Source organism: Branchiostoma lanceolatum, chromosome 14 (assembly GCF_035083965.1).
Source record: "Branchiostoma lanceolatum isolate klBraLanc5 chromosome 14, klBraLanc5.hap2, whole genome shotgun sequence".
Taxonomy (NCBI): domain Eukaryota; kingdom Metazoa; phylum Chordata; class Leptocardii; order Amphioxiformes; family Branchiostomatidae; genus Branchiostoma; species Branchiostoma lanceolatum.
This window is the reverse complement of record NC_089735.1, coordinates 15,404,887-15,423,184: the sequence shown is the minus strand read 5'-3', so window position 1 is coordinate 15,423,184 and position 18,298 is coordinate 15,404,887. Positions and strand designations below refer to the sequence as shown.

Sequence of the window (18,298 nt, the reverse complement as noted above, 5' to 3'; positions counted from 1 at the left end):
ATATGGCGGTTTGTTTCCACCCTACCGTTCACTCTATTTCAAGTCTTAATCAGGCGTGGTCAGGTCTTATCTTATTGGAGAACCCAACCAGACCTGGTAATCACGGCGGAGATGGTAGTGAGAGATCTGGACAGGCTAGTGGGACTCCCGAAGGCAGATGCCCTGACGCCGATTGTCTTCGCCCTGATTCTGGATATAGCACTAAGGGGGTCAATAAATCCCCAGTGGCGGAGAGCGGGCTAGTGCTACGGGGAAGCAAGACAAAAGTTTCCCATCTTGACTTTGCCGACGATGTGGGGCTAACCAGCGGGTCGAGACAAGGAGTACATAACATGGCTACATGGGTGGAAAAGAGTTTCCAGGCTCTGATCCCTGCCTTAGCCCGGGTGAGATCGTACTTCTGGCGTACACGTTCGGCAGGAAATTTACGCCGATAACACCAGACCCTCCCATCCAGATCGTTCGCCGACCCCAACGGCTGGTGTACTTAGGTTCCACCGTAAATTGTGAAAGCAGCTATGCGGAGTTGAGCCAAACGGGATATATAACGTAGCACAAGGGGGTAACATAGCACCCGCTTGACAAGACCCTAGAGCAGGGCTTGCAACCACTCCGAGACTGAGGGTGGGCTACTGTGGGGACTCACGTTCCCTTAGAGGCTGGACTACGTGAACACGTATTTTGTACCCAAGAGCCAATATCCCTTGATGGTGGCTTGATAAGGTAGACAACACCCTCAAAGAGGTTATGAAGTTGTGGGCGGGCCGAGGGTGCCGGTGCGCACGTTCGTCGTCTTCCACGGCAAAGACTGGTTCTGGGGCTTCCAAACTTCCGTCGCCTGTACATGCGCGCACTGATCGATAAGTGAGGAAGGCTACTCGGACCCCCACCAAAGCCACATGCCCCGCTGGCGGAGTACACCAGGCATATACTGATCCAACAGATCAGAGAATACCTGGAGTCAGGGCTACAGAAAGACAGGACGAGCCCAGTGTTGGGTCTTAAGATGACCGACACTAAAAAAGGAAGCCTCCCGAAGAAGAGCGGACGGGAAGCGAGGGTAGAGAAACCGTGGCTAGACCGCTGGTACTAGGGGTGGGTACCGGTACCGTGTACCGGTACAAAACCGGTATTTTTGTGTGGACCGGTCCAAAAAAACCGGTCCGGAAAAAAATCAGTGGACCGGACTTTGGACCGATTAGAAAATTCACAGTACAAGACTACCAGCAGGCGGTCACATAATGAAATATACTGATGTTATCGGTCTAAGAAAATACAAAACAGCAGATTTAACGAGTCGTGGTTGCTCTTTTTCGAAGATGTTAGCTGTGAATCATATCTAGAAACAGCTAAAGGATGAGTCAACACACGGCGAGTCGAGTATAGTTCATTTTAAGACAGTGCGAGCCTAAGAAATCATATCGTTCCAGACATGGCGTTATTGTCCGACACATGCATATACTTGCAATCAAGTAAATCACTCTCCAAAATATGGTTTGCTGCTACACTACTATCAGGTACTCTGGACCTGGACCGGACCTGAATTTTCTGTACCGGTACCCACCCCTAGCTGGTACTATAATAGCTACAACGATTCATGAAGACAGCTCAGAATCATAAAGATAATCTTTCTGAAATTTATTTGTAGGTGATCCTAATTAGGGAGGGGGGGGGGCACCACAGCACTGCACATCAGGATATACAGGGCCATTTTGGCTAGCAGAATGTCCACGGCACGCGCTATAGAAACAGGCTTGTACATTTTGATCCTAAGTTTAGAATGTTGTAATGGGATGAATATTTTACGTACCAGAATTGAGAACACATTCATGATTATAGCATTCAGTCACTACAGAGAAATGACTAGATTCGACTGAGTCAGGTGTGCCAATGGGAAGCCCTGGAAGATGACAGCTGTGGACCCAAACAGCGAGAAATTGTGTAATACTTAGGATATCATATTACCAGTTTTCCCCGCGTCGTAATCCGGGGATGTTAGTGAAGACTTCAAGGTTATGCAATAGTATACATTATGCTAACACACTATTTTCAGCCAGCCAATGAAAAGGGGACGACGTCAGGCTTACTAACCTGATGGACAGCTGGAAACAGGCAAGGGACGGCTTTGAAGAAACTTAACATACTGGACGTGTATCGGTGAGTTTTCTCGTCCCAAAAGTTTGCTAGTATCAAAATGCGTTCCTAAAGAAGGGAAAGTAGCAGAGGCTTGGGGCCGGGGAGTTAATTGACGGCTTATGGCCACAGAGTGGAAATGGAAATAGACTTTCCCAAAGCAAATAGGAGAGCGGACCCGGTGGTGAAGGCAAAAAGAGGCACAACGATAAAGGGAGGGGGCCGATACAGAATTTCATTAACACAGGCTATGCCTGGAGAATGGGATCGTGGGGCACACCGACGAGCAAGCGGTCAGGAGCTCCACAGTTTTTCTATCTTATTATTTCGTGACAGTATCACTCTTCACAACATCACCACTGGTCTCTATGAAATACATGCTCATCCCTTAAAGGCGCCCAGAGCACTTATTGTGGCTTGAAACTCGAATTAAAAAACTCACATCTTTAGTCATTTCTACACATAGTAAGTTTCAACTAGAGTTCCACGAACACATATCTTCGCCGAATAAGCAAGGGTTTCTATAAAGAGTGCTGAGAGCAATTTAAAAATCTATTATGTTTATAAATGTTACCTCATATATTAATTTGAGTCTATCTTGGGAAATGCACAGATAGGAAATGTATATTACAAGCAATGCCTTGGTAAGTATTGCTGTCGTTAGAAGAGCGTTCGAATTATATGTGCCAAGGGTTAACATGTTAAAAATGTAGCTTTGTGTATAATGGCAGGATTACCTTAAGTAGCAGTTTGTTGTTAATGTTAAATCATCAAGGCAACACAGACCATGTCATGGTCTGTATAGTATGTGTCCATAACAGTAACTCTGATACTGCCTTGTACATGTCTACAAACGTGATCTAGAAGGGTACTATTGTCAGCGGTGGGAGCTTGAACTGTCCCGTTACAGATAATAAGGTTTTGGGGAGGAAGAGGTCGAAATTGCAATCACCAAGGAAAATTGTCAAGATGTCACTTGAAAGTTAAAAATATGAGTTTTTGTAATTTATCGATCAGGGCTGCTTCAGGCAAGGAGTGTGGTTTGAAGATGTTAATGCTGTTGACTGTGGTCTATAGTTTGGTGACTGTGCGTGGTAGCTAATTGCACTTCAATCCATCGGCTGAAATATGGACCTGTGTAGGATTGACGTCTTGTGTACCAACGGTCATCACCCCTCCTGTTCCATTTCTGTCTGCTCTAAATGTCGTTGCTTGTGGCAGAAAATGTTTAGTCTGTTGTTGGCCATTCAGGAAGGTTTTCACGAAACAGAAGACATCGACCGGTTGTGTTGATCTGTCAGCTCTCATGTCTTCTAGATGTTCCGCGTAGGAGTATATTCAGGAACTTGACATCATGCAAGTATCGTGGACTTCTGTGTTAGGTTGTTGTGTAACCTTTAACACAGGCAGCTGTTCTATGCGTTCCATTTATTTAAGATTATACATTTTGGCTTACAGTATTGTAATTGCATACGGTTTAAATCCCAATAGACTTAAGGCAACATATAACTGACCTGGGAAAAACTACCTTTGCGCTCAAAGGGGACAACAATTTTCTCCAATGATTTACATTAAACTTAATGTACAACCCATGCCAGAGAGTACTGTTCTCGTTGTGCTTGGACCGTCCGCTTGCCGTAACCGTTGGAGAACTGAACATTGTCTTTTGATGGGTACCGCATTTGGGTAAATCTTTCTTGTATTTGCTTTCACTGTCGACTTTTACGAGGATGGTGTGGACATCATGACCTGTGTTTACGGTCAATGCCTACTACTGTTGCGAATGACAATTCCGTCTGAAACGCTAACGTTGGCAGTGACCATGACTCTTGTCCCTACTGCTATTGACAATATCTCTCTCAAGCCTCCTGTTTCACTTTTTTTTTTAGACTGTTAGATTTGTGAGACCTGTTACTGTTTTAGGGGCGTGGTCACCCTTCCTTGGAGCAAGTTCACCTTTTTCACGAAAGTTTCCGTTTCGGCCTCAGTTTCCCGAAAGTTTGAGTCTCCGGACTCTGAAAAGTTTGAATTTTTTGTTTCTCCAGAAATAAAAGTGTTACTGTTTTAGGATATCTTTTTTCGTGTCTCTGTCTGAAACACCCTGGAGGGGAGTTCAGTCAGGTGTTGCACATTGTGCGTGTCTGCTTCTGGGTTGGTCCTATAGACGTACAACGCTAGCGCTCCTGATGGGTAGCACGGGTCTGTTTTGAAGATTGGTATTGAGGATGTTCGCTATCTGTGCAAGAACCTTTTCTTACTCTCATCTACGAAGGACTGTGGTCCACATCCAGTGTGAATATACAACGGCATTTTACAAACCACATAAAGCTTAGTAAAATGCATTCTGTAGTGCCAGCTGCTTGCACAAATTCCTTAAATGCATCGATTACCAACATTTTCATTGTTTTCTCATAAGTGTTGCGTAAAGACTTCTTGCAACATGCCCTGTATTTACACACTTGAGCAGTTGAAACATGATGGTGAATCCAGAAAAGCCGTGTCCAAAGTTTGTTTTGACTTGCCCCGCACAGTCCTGTGTTTGTTTATTTTAGCTACATTCACAGCGGGAGTGTAATTTGGCCGGTTGCAGTGAGGTCACCCCAGAGAGCATCAATCTCTTTACACAGCTCTGTTGACAAGCAGGTGTTTTCCTTAGATATAGGTCGACAAGAGGTAACAATTATGAACAAGCCTATTTCACCACTTAATTAGCCCCTGATTACAACTTCTTACGTCGTTATTTGTTAATCATTACCTCAATAACCTACCTGTCCAAAACAATGCAAATTCATCAAACCCTATCCGAGTTATTCGCCTCCAAAGGTAACATCAAAAAGGCCCACTGCAGTTCTAAGCAAGCCACTAGGGGGTCTAAACTTACATCAGTTACTCTCTGCCCCAAGAGCTATACACCACTTAAAAATCATTACCATAGCACTTGCATGAAATTCGACTACAAGCTTTTGGCGGATTAATAAACTTTACTCATTTATTATGCAAATTATCGTCTTATTTGCATGACAAGTATTCAATTATGTAAAGCATCACCGAAACTATCCACATGCCATAAATTATGATAATCCGTCAATCCCTACTGAAGTTATTCGTCTCCAAAGGTATTAACAAAAACGCCAACTGCAGTTCCAAACGAGCAGCTAGGGGGCCATAATTCACACCACTCACTTGCCGTCCCAGACGCTATATACTACCTAAAAATCATGAACCTGACGCCTCCAGAAAATTTGGCCTCAAAAGTTGAAGCTCTGCTGCAGTACCTCATATACCCGCTCGCTAGGAGGCCCATTATCGAACTTGACCTTCCCCTTTGACACCCCTAACTATCCACTAAATATCATGCATAACCGTCAATAGCTCCTCGAGTTATGCTGGCGACATACAAACTCTCACACACACAAAGCCTGCTGCAGTACTGTAGGAAAGCGCCAGATAAATCATTTTTAAACTTGACCTTTGTTTCCACAATCTCTTCCTACCTACCAAAAACCATTGAGATCCATCAACGTTTCCGTCACTTTTTTGGCCTACATACAAACACAGAAAAATCAAAAGTCCGCTGCAGTACTGTTGGAAAACGCCATGTAAACGATTTTTGAACTTGACCTTCCTTTGCACAACCACTACACACCTACCAAAAATCATAAAGATTCATCAAAGGTTTCTTGAGTTATGCTCTTGACATACATACAGACCCACCAAACAGCTGGCTCAACCAAAAACATAATCTTCCCCGAGTACTATAGTACACGGCGAAGATAATAACACTATACCATTACATATCGACGTTCAAGGAGCAAAGATGCGATGTCGTTGTGTGGTGAGCACTGATAGAAAATCCAAGCGCTGTCAGCGCGCTGGGAGCATCCATTTTTTTTTCAAATTTCCCGACCGCTGGTGAACTCGCCGATCTGTCCCGAACGCTTCCGGAGATTTTATCACGTGACTGGTTCTATCGATCGAATCAGCGCGCGAATCGGGTTCTATTTGTGTACACACCGGCACAAGCACAACACGACACGCACGCTTGACCTTGTCAAAGTTTGGACCGTGTTTCGTCATTTTCTTGTCAAAGTTTGTACCGCGTTTCGTCATTTTCTGCGAGGATGGCAAGTCGTCCCAGCCGAGCAGGTAAGGACAAAGCCCGGGAGGGTTTCCGCCAGTTGGCGGCGGAAAACAGCGACGAAGAACTGATGTCCTTGCTGGTATGTAGAAAGGTTTTGTTTTAAATAATTTCTTTCCGTCGATCGTAACGTGTTGTCCTCAATCAACGGTCTCACTACTATTCCCTGATGTGTAGATTACCTACCTGTGCACCACTTTCACTTCTGATAAGTTTGCCTTACTACGGAATAGATGATAGTTTGACCGTCGACCGAAAGTGTACGTTCTATGTTTCATGTTCGCTTGCCGTGTGCGCATCTAAAGTTTCCGACTTCATGATTTTGCAAACTTAGCCGTCGCCCTAAATCAGTATAAAATGAATGAAGTTTTTGTTCGCCTGCCCCTTCATCGGAAAACCCCTACTGAAACCTGGCTTCCACCAGTCTACTGTGGAAAATAGAAGACAGATTGCAAATTTTGCCGCCTCGTGTCTAGGATTCAAAGCTAATATAAACAAGAGTGGAATTTGCCATTACAATGGACCCGTTACTTTTCACGGTATAGTGCTAATTGCAGATCTGCACCACAAGAGAACAATAAGAGAATACAGATTACTACTCTCCAAGGCGAGACTTCGAGTCGTGTGTTCTATTTGAGGTCATCTGCGGTTATTCACCTGTCAGTGTGAACAGTAAAACGGGCGAAAATTTATAGTGACTACTATGCCTACTAGTACTAGTACATAGAAATAGTCTCCGAGCAGACCAAACGGGTTGCAAAGATCGTATCTAACTTCTTCAGCCAGTTGGATACGGTCTTCGCAACCTATAGGTCTGCTTGGAGATAGAAACTTTAGAAAGACAATTTCAAGAACACGTGTAAAGCAGCCTTACAATCAGTACTCAAACCGATTACCATTCCTAACCCACTTTTACTGTCTGCTCTAGGACGATACAGTGAGACAAAACCTCTTTGCCGCACACCTGGCAGAGAGGTCCCGGTTGCGGGTCGAACCCTCTGTTCCCCAGCCAGAACCAGAACCTCCGGCCACTGAGCAGCACACACTCGTGAACATGGAGTATTCGCTAGCGGATATGTCCATTGAGTCCGAGAGTGAGTGGGGCAATGATGTGGACAGCACGGGAGAAAGCGACACAGGAGAAAGTGAAACAGGTGAAAGCGAAAGAGGAGCCATGGATGGAGGTACAAGGGGAAGAGGTACAAGGGGAGGAGGTGCAAGGGGGAGAGGAGCAAGGGGAGGAGCCAGGGGAGGAGGAGCCAGGGGAAGAGGAGCCAGGGGAGGAGGAGCCAGGGGAGGAGGAGCCAGGGGAGGAGGAGCCAGGGGAGGAGGAGCCAGGGGAGGAGGAGCCAGGGGAGGAGGAGCCAGAAGAAGCCGATACACCCCCGCTATAGCATTCGTAGAGGAGAGGGACAGAGTCCAAGGAATGAGGGACGACAGGATTAACAATCTCAAGGTAATGCTGGCTAGAGAATATTTCAACATGTATGATTTGGAACGTATAATCGTATTGATCATACTTTATAATTTCCATTATCATTGGTACTTATAGATTTTTTTCTTTTATATGATACAGGAGATGATACAGTAGATGTCCTTAGAGGAGATGTCATTACTCCTCAAGGTTGTTAAGAGCCAGCCTGCTGTCATCTTTGACATTGTACAGATCGGGGTGGAGCGGAGGCGAGCTGCAGCGGCTGCCTGAGCTGAGGGTGGTGGAGAGGGCGGTGGAGATGGCGGTGGAGATGGCGATGTGGGGGGACAAGGATCCCCGACATGGTGCACTTGCACCCACTGTCGGGAGATGATGACAGACCTCGAGAGGAAGTGCTGTGGTGGATCGCCAAGGTCATGCATTTCGAGACTTCCCGTAAGTGGCATTAGCTCTAAATATTCCAACATGTATTCAGTTCTATTGCACACAACATCACAATCAATAATTCATGTTGAAAGTTGTTTATGACCAGACTGCAAAAGGACTTCATGAATATGGGAATTGTAAAATGTGTCAGTACATGTCATTTCCCTACATATATATTTCATGATCTGGAGTTCCACATTAGATTATTCCATGAAAAGCTTTCTTTGTTCTGCATATTACCACTACTGTAATGGGTACATACATATCTATGTAAAAATTTCACCATCAACCTTTCAAAGGACTTGTATAAAAAACAATACCTGTTGCATTTAAGTAGCAATGGAAAAGCATGAAACTAGATACCATATAGAAACTAGATAACTACATCATGTATATATCCAACTTGTATAGACATTGTATCACAACATTACTATTACATATATTGGCATACGACTTGGTGACAATTCCCTCTTAGAAAAGGGAAACAAGAAGTAGGCATTACCACATCGTAATTTTTGCTTTTTTCTTTGTCTCCAATCTCAGAGTAAGATTGTATAACATTTCTTCTACATTTCTTCTAACTCGAATCCATATCACACAACCAAGTTTGGTGTGTAACTAGCCAACAGAATTATCTTAAAACAGTTGAGTAAGTAAGCTTATCTTTTTTTCAGGACATGGACTTGTTCGTGCTGGACCAGGGCGTGCTGCGACTGGCCAGAATGGTTCGCGACGACATCCTGGCCTTGCAGTATGACCAGGAGCCAGGGGCCGACATGAAAGAGTTCCGCCACGCTGCCTACAGGCAGTTCGTAGTGTGGCAGTATGGCCGGCTGGGAGCGGGCAACAGGATCGTCATCCCCAGTTGCTGTGTCTGGAGGATTAGGAACACCTTCCAAGACCCACATGACCACTACACAGGGTTCATCCCTAACAGACTCTAGTCTACAGTACTAGTACTACTACTAGCCGCGGCGAATGTTGAAGGACTTCTCTTACTTGCTGTCTTATACAAGAAAAAAAACATGACAATCACAACAGAGAATTCTCTGCAGACATATCACTCCTAGACCTGTGCTCCCGGACTAGGCCGTTGGTAGGGACTGGTGCGACTCTCGCAAGGGTACCAAGCCTCCTTGGGTCGCTCGCTGACATGGGCTGGGTTCTGCTCATCCCCTTGTTAGAGTCGATTCTCGCGTCGACGATCTCAGCCTGCAGGTCTTGGATGTAGTTGTATTTCTTCGGTTCTCTGGGCACATATATGGACCATCGATCTGACTTTTTTTGGAACCGTCTCTTGTACCTGAAGATACACAGAACAGTGTACCCAACTTCTATGTCAAACTACACAACTGTAATACATATGTCAATCTACATGAATGTTAACAATTATCACATTTGTAACTGAATCACAAGAAATAGTCTGCATTAGGAAATTTCTACTTATTTATTTAGGCTGTTACAAAATCTTACTTTGTCTCCTTTGGGTCAGCTGGGTAAAAAAGGCAAGAGGATAGACATGTACTTACTTGATATCACCATCCTTGGTCACCCACACTGCCCTGTCCTTGTGTTCGTTGTAGTCCAGGGCAGCGAGCTTACACCTAGCCTCGTACACAGGTGGACTAAAGGCGTACCTCTTACTAGCATACATCAGAACATGGTTCTGGAACGACTCTAAGTCTGATGTTGTTCTGAAACAAAACCATATTTCAACTTGTTAACCATCAGTATGATTTCTTTCACCTGTTCAATGCTAAGATACAGTTGTCAAAACAAATTGAAAACAACATGGGGTAACATACCAGAAGAAAATGTGTGTGTCAATGACTCTTTTTGTGTGAATGGAAGACAACATATTTCTTATCAAGATACAATTATTACAAATGCACTATTACTCTCACCGGAAGCGTAGAAACTTGTGGGCGGTCTTCAGCCATCTAGGATTTAGAAGGATCTCAGACAGCTTCTTGTGTGGAAGGGAGCCCCTCACAAGCCAGGTTTTTAGCCTTGGTGTCTCCTCCGTGATGGGCAGGTGCTCGCAACATCCAAGTGCCCACCTGTGTTCATTACACACATGGTGCAGCACACCAGTCCACCGTGCCTAAAGACATGTAACACAAGTCATAAATACATTTTTGTACAGCAAAATGATACACGTGAAAGGACTAACTGACTCGAGTATAATACTGAGTATTGATAATAAAATGATGTGTTGGATAAGTGCTTGGAAGATAACTTTTCAGATTGACTATGATGCTATACTTCTGCTGAGACCATCTGTAGCCATGTAAGTTAATTTGGCTCTTGTTTTCGAGATATATATGTATAAAATTAATTACTTACAATGAAATCTTCGTAGGTGTTAGTCTTGTTGCAGCACCACCAGAAATGGTTGATGATGTCCCTGGTCCACTGCTTGAGATCGGTACACCCCTTCTCTTGTCCAGCCTAATTTAAAAAAAAAAATTAAGTATTTCATGTACTGTTAAAAATATTGCAAGGGTAGCTGTCTTGCATTGAGTATGATCAACTTTATGTCTGCAGCCGCCATGCATCAGACACTGATGTTTGCGAATGATTGATTGATGCTACAGTGCCATAAATATAAGTTGCCTGTGTCTGACGGCTAGATTCTCTTGTAAAGCGCATAAAAAACCTGAAGGGGGACATTATATTTCTAGATAAATGATTCAATCAGTATCAAAACTAAGGAATAATGACAATGGAAGTTGCATTTTCTACTTACTGCCAACAGTTTCTTCATGAGGTTTTTTGCACCATGCCAAACATCCAGGGAGTGAGATATGTCCATCTGACCGTACTTCCCCTTGTCAGGATCTGTTTATAAGGAATAAAAGATGTTTTGTTTTAATCATCTCTGATCACAAGTCAATAAAGATTATAGAAATTTGTATTACAGGAATGCTGCATCAAACAGTCTTCTGTAACTAGAAGTACACGCAATGATTTCACTACTTACTCATCAATGCACCAATCTGAGGATGTGCGTCTGTGCACACCTCTTTAACGGGCACATCTGCTTCCAACAGTTTGTCCATGGCTTTCTCGAAGCCCCGCTTCTCCATGATGGAAGACTTCCGGTCTGTTTCCCTCTTGTCCACCACTTCGACTGCTACAATGGCCCTGGTCCTCTCGTCCAGGGCTGTGTACGTGCAGTATTGAGCACTGTGCCCTGGTGAATCCATCCGGCCATCACCTGTGTACAGTGCAAGAAATTAAATCATGTTCATACCCATCTACCAAAACAAAGTGTTGTCATAAAATAAAAGTCATACAGCAGTTTAGACATGCAGAATGGTATGAGTAGAGGCATAAGATGCTGATATGTAATTTGCAGCTTACTCTATGCAAGTCTAATAGGAATATTAAGTACATGTACATGTACTGCACTTATGTACATACCAAGCAGAACAACCTCCTCCCTCTGCTTCAGCTCATTGATCAGCACCTGCAGCCGCCTCTGCCAGAAGGTGTCGATGACTGGGACGCAGTACTGCACCTGTATCTTGCGGAAAGTAGTGTCGCAGACACAGCCCAGGTTCATGAATTTGCACAAAAGACTTACTTTACCATAGTTGTTCCCAGATAGGAGAATGCTGGAAGACAACATGAAATCCCCCCCCCTGCATTCCATACTTGAACCTGGGCTGGCTGCACCACTTCCAGAGCAGATGATCACCACCACAGTACTGCAGGAAAATAGTAAACAAAACATGTATAAACAATCTTACTAATACAAGAGGTTGTAAATTGAACTAACTAGTCATGGAATTAATGGTATTCAAAGGTACACAGATGCAGCAGCAACAGTTTTACATTCCACTTAGACAAAAAAGCAAGATGGTTATTGAGTAACAAAAGTGTGAGCTCACCCATTTCAGAACCATTCCAGTGCCAATAGATTTGGCCACTGGTTCAGGGCATCCCATGCAAGTGCAATTCTTCACAGTGCACTTCATCTTCTCAGCAGGCTGTTGAAGGAACGTGACAAGCTGCAGGAGGTTTTTCTTGTACACGATGAAGCACTGCTCCTCCTTGATGTCCTCAGAGTGGTTCACCTTGATCTCGTCTGGGAATGAAGTCGTGTCATCAGCCTCGTCCTCCACCCCCACTGGCCGGGCATGGTCGTAGACTTCCTCCTCCGGTGTGATGACACCATAGGTTTCAATGTTCTGGCCCAAAATGGTTGATACAGTCCTGGAGAATATATGACAAAGGAAATGCTAAAAATGAGATTGACAAATAGTAATAGCATTGAATAAAAAAACAATACTATCACCTACAGGGTGTGCGCAAGACCGACCGACCGCACACACACACACACACACACACACACACACACACACACACACACACACACACACACACACACACACACAAACACCACACACACACACACCACACACACACACACCACACACACACACCACACACACACACTACACACACACACATATGCACACACACACACACATATGCACACACACGCACACACACACTCTCACACAAAAGAAACTCACCTGATTGTTGCAGAGGGAATGTAGTCTGGGTCTTTGTCAATGTCGTCAAAGTACTGGTAGTCATCTCCATCCTCTTCTTCTGAGCACTCCCCATCTTCACTGTCAAATTCGACCGAGATCCTGGAAAAAAATTCAAATTATCAAAGTAAGCCAGTGGTGACACATCTAAATCAAAATACATGGCACAAAGCACATGGAGGGAAGTAAATGCTTCTTATAAACCAAGCCAAATGTTTTAATGTCAAGGAAATCTGTAGGACACAATCCTTCATTAAGTAATTATGTTTGGCTATATATGGGGTTTGATACCCTCTACCAACATGCCCCATTTTTAACTAATCAATCTTATTTATTTATTGTCAAAATGTCTCAAATGTTATAGCACACTACACTGACTCTCGAGACAGCATAGCTGATGTTTGAGAGTCAACGGTTAGGGACAGACAGATACATAAACAATTGCAATTTACACATAACCACTTATACATTTCTACTATCAATCATTAAATTAATTTTACAATCCAATTTAACATCGTTGATCATCATTACAATTTTATATACATAAGATAAAACAGGCAAGTACGTTTGGAGGGCTAATCAATTAAAAAGATCTTGACTTATAATCTCCAGTAAAAAATAAAAGTGCATCATCTCTTGCATACTAGCAGATCACATGCAAAACTACACACAAATACAACAAAGGGATCATGAGTTCTAGATGCGAATGTATGGACAAGACTGTCACAAGAGTGACTACAGTACTCCTTCAGGAGGTGAGCCTCCTTCCCAGAGTAATAAGAGGCTATCCACTTACTGGGTGTTTTCCAGTGCATTGATCTCCTTTTCATCTGCAGGATGACTGACCACAAGACTGGACATGCTGTACGATATCAAAAAGTTCAGAAAAAAATGAATCAGACATTTTTCACTCTTGATGGACAGTACAAACATTATAGTACAGCCTATGTAATGCTCTTACCATTTTTGTCTCGAGATCAAAATTGAAGACATGACTTTTCATTACAATGCACAATTCTATTTTTTCTATAGGGTTATAGCTTTCACGAATACAAAATACATAATATATGGTTCATATTTCAAGTTTAAAAAAAATACCTGGTCTCCAAATCTTCCAGCTCCTCACATGACCTTGACATTACAGGATAGTCTTCCCTGCAACAAATAGTGAAGCTTTTTGTCAAAACTCAATGATCTAGCATTACCTTATATTTTAATTTTGCCGAAATCTACCAACTAATTAAATATTTCACAGATTCATCCACTATCTTATTATCCACTAGTTATTTATGCCTGTTCACATGAACACACACACACAAACTTACATACACAAACTATTATAAAGTAAACTAACTTACACAATCAAAAACATACAAACATACATACATACATACATACACGAACACACATTATAAGGCTTATATACTGGTAAAAACAGTGCTGTCTGTTCTAGATGATTTTTAACTTTCTTTTGAATGGTTCATCTGAGTTTGTCAACTACTTACCTATCTGAGTCACTGAATTCATACACGCCAGACACATTCTCAAACTCAAAGGAAGGGGGCTCTGAAATGGTCTGAGGACTTGACGACCTTGGAGCATCTTGATGGTTGGTGGTTGAACTTGACCGTGGAGCAGTGTTGATGGTAGTGGACTTTGACTTGAAACTGTTGATAACCAATATATTTATAGTAAGCAAATTATTCTCCACTTTCTAAAATTTGTGCATTAGTTATCCATGTAACCCACCCACCCAAAATGAACCAAACAAATATTCTTTTTGTCCAATGTCTACAACCTAGTGCTAGCAAAGGTTTTTCCCACAGCATTGATTTGAAACTTCAACGTAATACAATGTATTATTACATGAGGTCATTGATTCATCAAAACCGATGCAAAAACATAGCTCCCATTTCCCGCGTTCTGTCCATAGAATCGATGCATATTATAATTATATACATACAAAATCTGCTCTAGTTTTATGTATTGAATGAAGACCTGTATTGCACATTTCTGCCACACTTGGCTAAGTACAGGTCACAACAAAAGATAATACAAGTACAGTCAACGGATACAAAAGAATATGACTATCATTAAATAAATTCTACTTCTCCTCGCTTTTCGGCGCAGGTCCCGGTGAACCCGGCGGGCCGACATGTAACATGGCCCGCCGGCGCCCTCGGCATCAATCGGCGTTAAAACAGAGAAGAGAATGTTAAGATATTGAGTAACGAAGCTTTGTCAGCATGTTAAGTAATATTTAGAAGCCAGAGATATGCATATAAAACCAAGTTTTATAAGCCCCAAACTGGGGCGAGTTGGTCGTAAATAATTGGGGCGAGTTGGACTTGGGGCGAGTTGACCTGTTACCAACCCGAGAAATAAATTGTAGAGCGAGAAATCAAATGTAAAATCTCCTTAGATTAGAAGCCAGGAACGCACCAAAACTCCGAAGAAATGGGAATCTTGCCCCATCAGAAAACAAACGTAAATATGTTCGTATCGTGAACGCACCTTTTGCGCTAAATTATACACGTAAAGAAAAAAACAACGCTAAGATTTTATACAAACTACAAACTATTTACATCCTTGGCATGACGAAGTTTAGGAAATGTGTGGCGAAAATTGAGAAGGAACGCTTATAAGTTATGCAAAATTCTTTACAAACCTATCCAGCAAGTAACGAGCCAGGTCAGAATCACTTTGCAGCTGGAGCTCTTTCTTCAACTTGATCCAATCTTCGTGCGCTTTGCCCAAATACACCCGCGCCTTCAATCTGTCCTGAGTCTTCTGTTTCTTCGCTGGAGTTGAAAGATAACGTTGTCGTCCACGCTTTCTCTTTGCGGTTGTTGTCGTTGTTGACTTGTCAACTTCAGTGGCGGCATTCACCCGCGCCTTCAATCTGTCCCGAGTCTTCTGTTTCTTCGCTGGAGTGAAAAGAGAACGTTGTCGGCCAGGCTTTCTCTTTGCGGTTGTTGTTGTTGACTTGTCAACTTCAGTGGCGTCATGACATTCGATCATGTCCGCCATCTTGTTTGTGACTATTTGGAACATGACGTCACGCGCCGCCGCCGGAACTTGCCGAGAATTACCGAGGAAAAACCGTTTGGGCTCTGTTCTCAGTCTGGTTCTCAGTCTAATTACGCTAGGCGCGTCTAAATAAAGGAGTCACTGTGTTGCTTATTTTCACTTGGTTTTTGTACGCTTTTAACATGAAATTAGCACATGAATGTGGTTTACAATGGCATTAGATGGCAATTCCATAAAGATTACATTAACTAGAATATTCCAGGTTTCAAGCCACAATAACTGCTCTGGATGCCTTTAAAGCATGCCTCTGGAAAAAAAAATTAAAATTGGTATTTCGGCCTCAGATAAGAAATCAAAAGCGATGCCTACGGCAACCAGTGGTCTCAGGCTATTTCCCGTGATTGGGCCCGACCGGACTTGACGTTCCATTACGTCACGGTTCGAACGAGATAGAACGAGATTTGGCCGTACCGTAGTCCAAACAAGGACATTGTGCGGCCAAATCACGTTGAATCTCCTTCTATCTCGTTCGAACCGTGACGTAAAGGAACGTCGAGTGCGGTCGGGCCCAATCACGGCAAATAGCCTGGGACCACCGGTTGCCGTAGGCATTGCTTTTGATTTCTTGTCTGAGGCCGAAATACCAATTTTAATTTTTTTTCCAAAAGCATGCTATATGTACATTGGCCGTAGCATCTGTCGCCTACGGCCAATGTACTTATAGCATGCCTTTGGAAAAAAATTAAAATTGGTATTTCGGCCTCAGGTAAGAAATCAAAAGCGATGCCTACGGCAACCAGTGGTCTCAGGCTATTTCCCGCGATTGGGCCCGACCGGACTTGACGTTCCATTACGTCACGGTTCGAACGAGATAGAATGAGATTTGGCCGTACCGTAGTCCAAACAAGGACATTGTGCGGCCAAATCACGTTGAATCTCCTTCTATCTCGTTCGAACCGTGACGTAAAGGAACGTCGAGTCCGGTCGGGCCCAATCACGGCAAATAGCCTGGGACCACCGGTTGCCGTAGGCATTGCTTTTGATTTCTTGTCTGAGGCCGAAATACCAATTTTAATTTTTTTTCCAAAAGCATGCTATATGTACATTGGCCGTAGCATCTGTCGCCTACGGCCAATGTACTTATAGCATGCCTTTGGAAAAAAAATTAAAATTGGTATTTCGGCCTCAGATAAGAAATCAAAAGCGATGCCTACGGCAACCAGTGGTCTCAGGCTATTTCCCGCGATTGGGCTCGACCGGACTTGACGTTCCATTACGTCACGGTTCGAACGAGATAGAACGCTAACGAGATTTGGCCGTACCGTAGTCCAAACAAGGACATTGTGCGGCCAAATCACGTTGAATCTCCTTCTATCTCGTTCGAACCGTGACGTAAAGGAACGTCGAGTCCGGTCGGGCCCAATCACGGCAAATAGCCTGGGACCACCGGTTGCCGTAGGCATTACTTTTGATTTCTTGTCTGAGGCCGAAATACCAATTTTAATTTTTTTTCCAAAAGCATGCTATATGCACATTGGCCGTAGCATCTGTCGCCTACGGCCAATGTACTTATAGCATGCCTTTGGAAAAAAAATTAAAATTGGTATTTCGGCCTCAGATAAGAAATCAAAAGCGATGCTTACGGCAACCAGTGGTCTCAGGCTATTTCCCGTGATTGAGCCCGACCGGACTTGACGTTCCATCACATCACAGTTCGAACGAGATAGAACGAGATTTGGCCGTTCCGTAGTCCAAACAAGGACATTGTGCGGCCAATTCACGTTGAATCTCGTTCTATCTCGTTCGAACCGTGACGTAAAGGAACGTCGAGTCCGGTCGGGCCAAATCACGGCAAATAGCCTGGGACCACCGGTTGCCGTAGGTATTACTTTTGATTTCTTGTCTGAGGCCGAAATACCAATTTTAATTTTTTTTTTCCAAAAACATGCTATATGTACATTGGCCGTAGCATCTGTCGCCTACGGCCAATGTACTTATAGCATGCCTTTGGAAAAAAAATTAAAATTGGTATTTCGGCCTCAGATAAGAAATCAAAAGCGATGCCTACGGCAACCAGTGGTCTCAGGCTATTTCCCGTGATTGGTCCCGACCAGACTTGAGGATCCATTACGTCACGGTTCGAACGAGATAGAACGAGATTTGGCCGTACCGTAGTCCAAACAAGGACATTGTGCGGCCAAATCACGTTGAATCTCCTTCTATCTCGTTCGAACCGTGACGTAAAGGAACGTCGAGTCCGGTCGGCCAAATCACGGCAAATAGCCTGGGACCACCGGTTGCCGTAGGCATTACTTTTGATTTCTTGTCTGAGGCCGAAATACCAATTTAATTTTTTTTTTTTCCAAAAACATGCTATATGTACATTGGCCGTAGCATCTGTCGCCTACGGCCAATGTACTTATAGCATGCCTTTGGAAAAAAAATTAAAATTGGTATTTCGGCCTCAGATAAGAAATCAAAAGCGATGCCTACGGCAACCAGTGGTCTCAGGCTATTTCCCGCGATTGGGCCCGACCGGACTTGACGTTCCATTACGTCACGGTTCGAACGAGA

At 43.5% G+C, this 18,298-nt stretch overlaps 2 protein-coding genes across 3 annotated transcripts; one reads left to right on the top strand and one right to left on the bottom strand.

Annotated features, from left to right (window-relative positions):
• Positions 1-7,885: 7,885 nt before the first annotated feature.
• On the top strand, positions 7,886-9,076 carry LOC136449106 (P2X purinoceptor 7-like). Its single transcript, XM_066448921.1, has 2 exons — positions 7,886-8,141; positions 8,807-9,076. The coding sequence occupies exons 1-2, from the start codon at positions 8,076-8,078 to the stop codon at positions 9,074-9,076; spliced, it is 336 nt and encodes a 111-aa protein (XP_066305018.1). The 5' UTR covers positions 7,886-8,075.
• Positions 8,212-15,950, bottom strand: LOC136449105 (uncharacterized). Of its 2 annotated transcripts, XM_066448919.1 has the most exons (8): positions 12,029-12,143; positions 11,559-11,845; positions 11,116-11,352; positions 10,882-10,973; positions 10,479-10,583; positions 10,037-10,236; positions 9,662-9,826; positions 8,212-9,435 (listed from the first exon to the last, which is right to left on the bottom strand). In XM_066448919.1, the coding sequence occupies exons 2-8, from the start codon at positions 11,788-11,790 to the stop codon at positions 9,165-9,167; spliced, it is 1,302 nt and encodes a 433-aa protein (XP_066305016.1). In that variant the 5' UTR covers positions 11,791-11,845; positions 12,029-12,143; the 3' UTR covers positions 8,212-9,164. The 2 variants fall into 2 exon arrangements, with proteins under 2 accessions (XP_066305016.1, XP_066305017.1); XM_066448920.1 differs by lacking the exons at positions 8,212-9,435; positions 9,662-9,826; positions 10,037-10,236; ... (1 more) ...; positions 10,882-10,973; positions 11,116-11,352 and adding exons at positions 12,677-12,796; positions 13,491-13,556; positions 13,793-13,849; positions 14,200-14,361; positions 15,363-15,950 and having other exon boundaries at positions 11,619-11,845; positions 12,029-12,353.
• Positions 15,951-18,298: the final 2,348 nt, after the last annotated feature.

Coding starts and splice junctions, on each gene's coding strand:
- LOC136449106 (XM_066448921.1), top strand. CDS start 8,076: ATGATGACAGACCTCGAGAGGAAGTGCTGTGGTGGATCGCCAAGGTCA. Junction 8,142..8,806: donor CATGCATTTCGAGACTTCCC/GTAAGTGGCATT, acceptor TCTTTTTTTCAG/GACATGGACTTGTTCGTGCT.
- LOC136449105 (XM_066448919.1), bottom strand. CDS start 11,790: ATGGAATGCAGGGGGGGGGATTTCATGTTGTCTTCCAGCATTCTCCTA. Junction 10,584..10,881: donor TCATGAAGAAACTGTTGGCA/GTAAGTAGAAAA, acceptor TTTTTAAATTAG/GCTGGACAAGAGAAGGGGTG. Junction 10,237..10,478: donor ACACCTACGAAGATTTCATT/GTAAGTAATTAA, acceptor ACATGTCTTTAG/GCACGGTGGACTGGTGTGCT.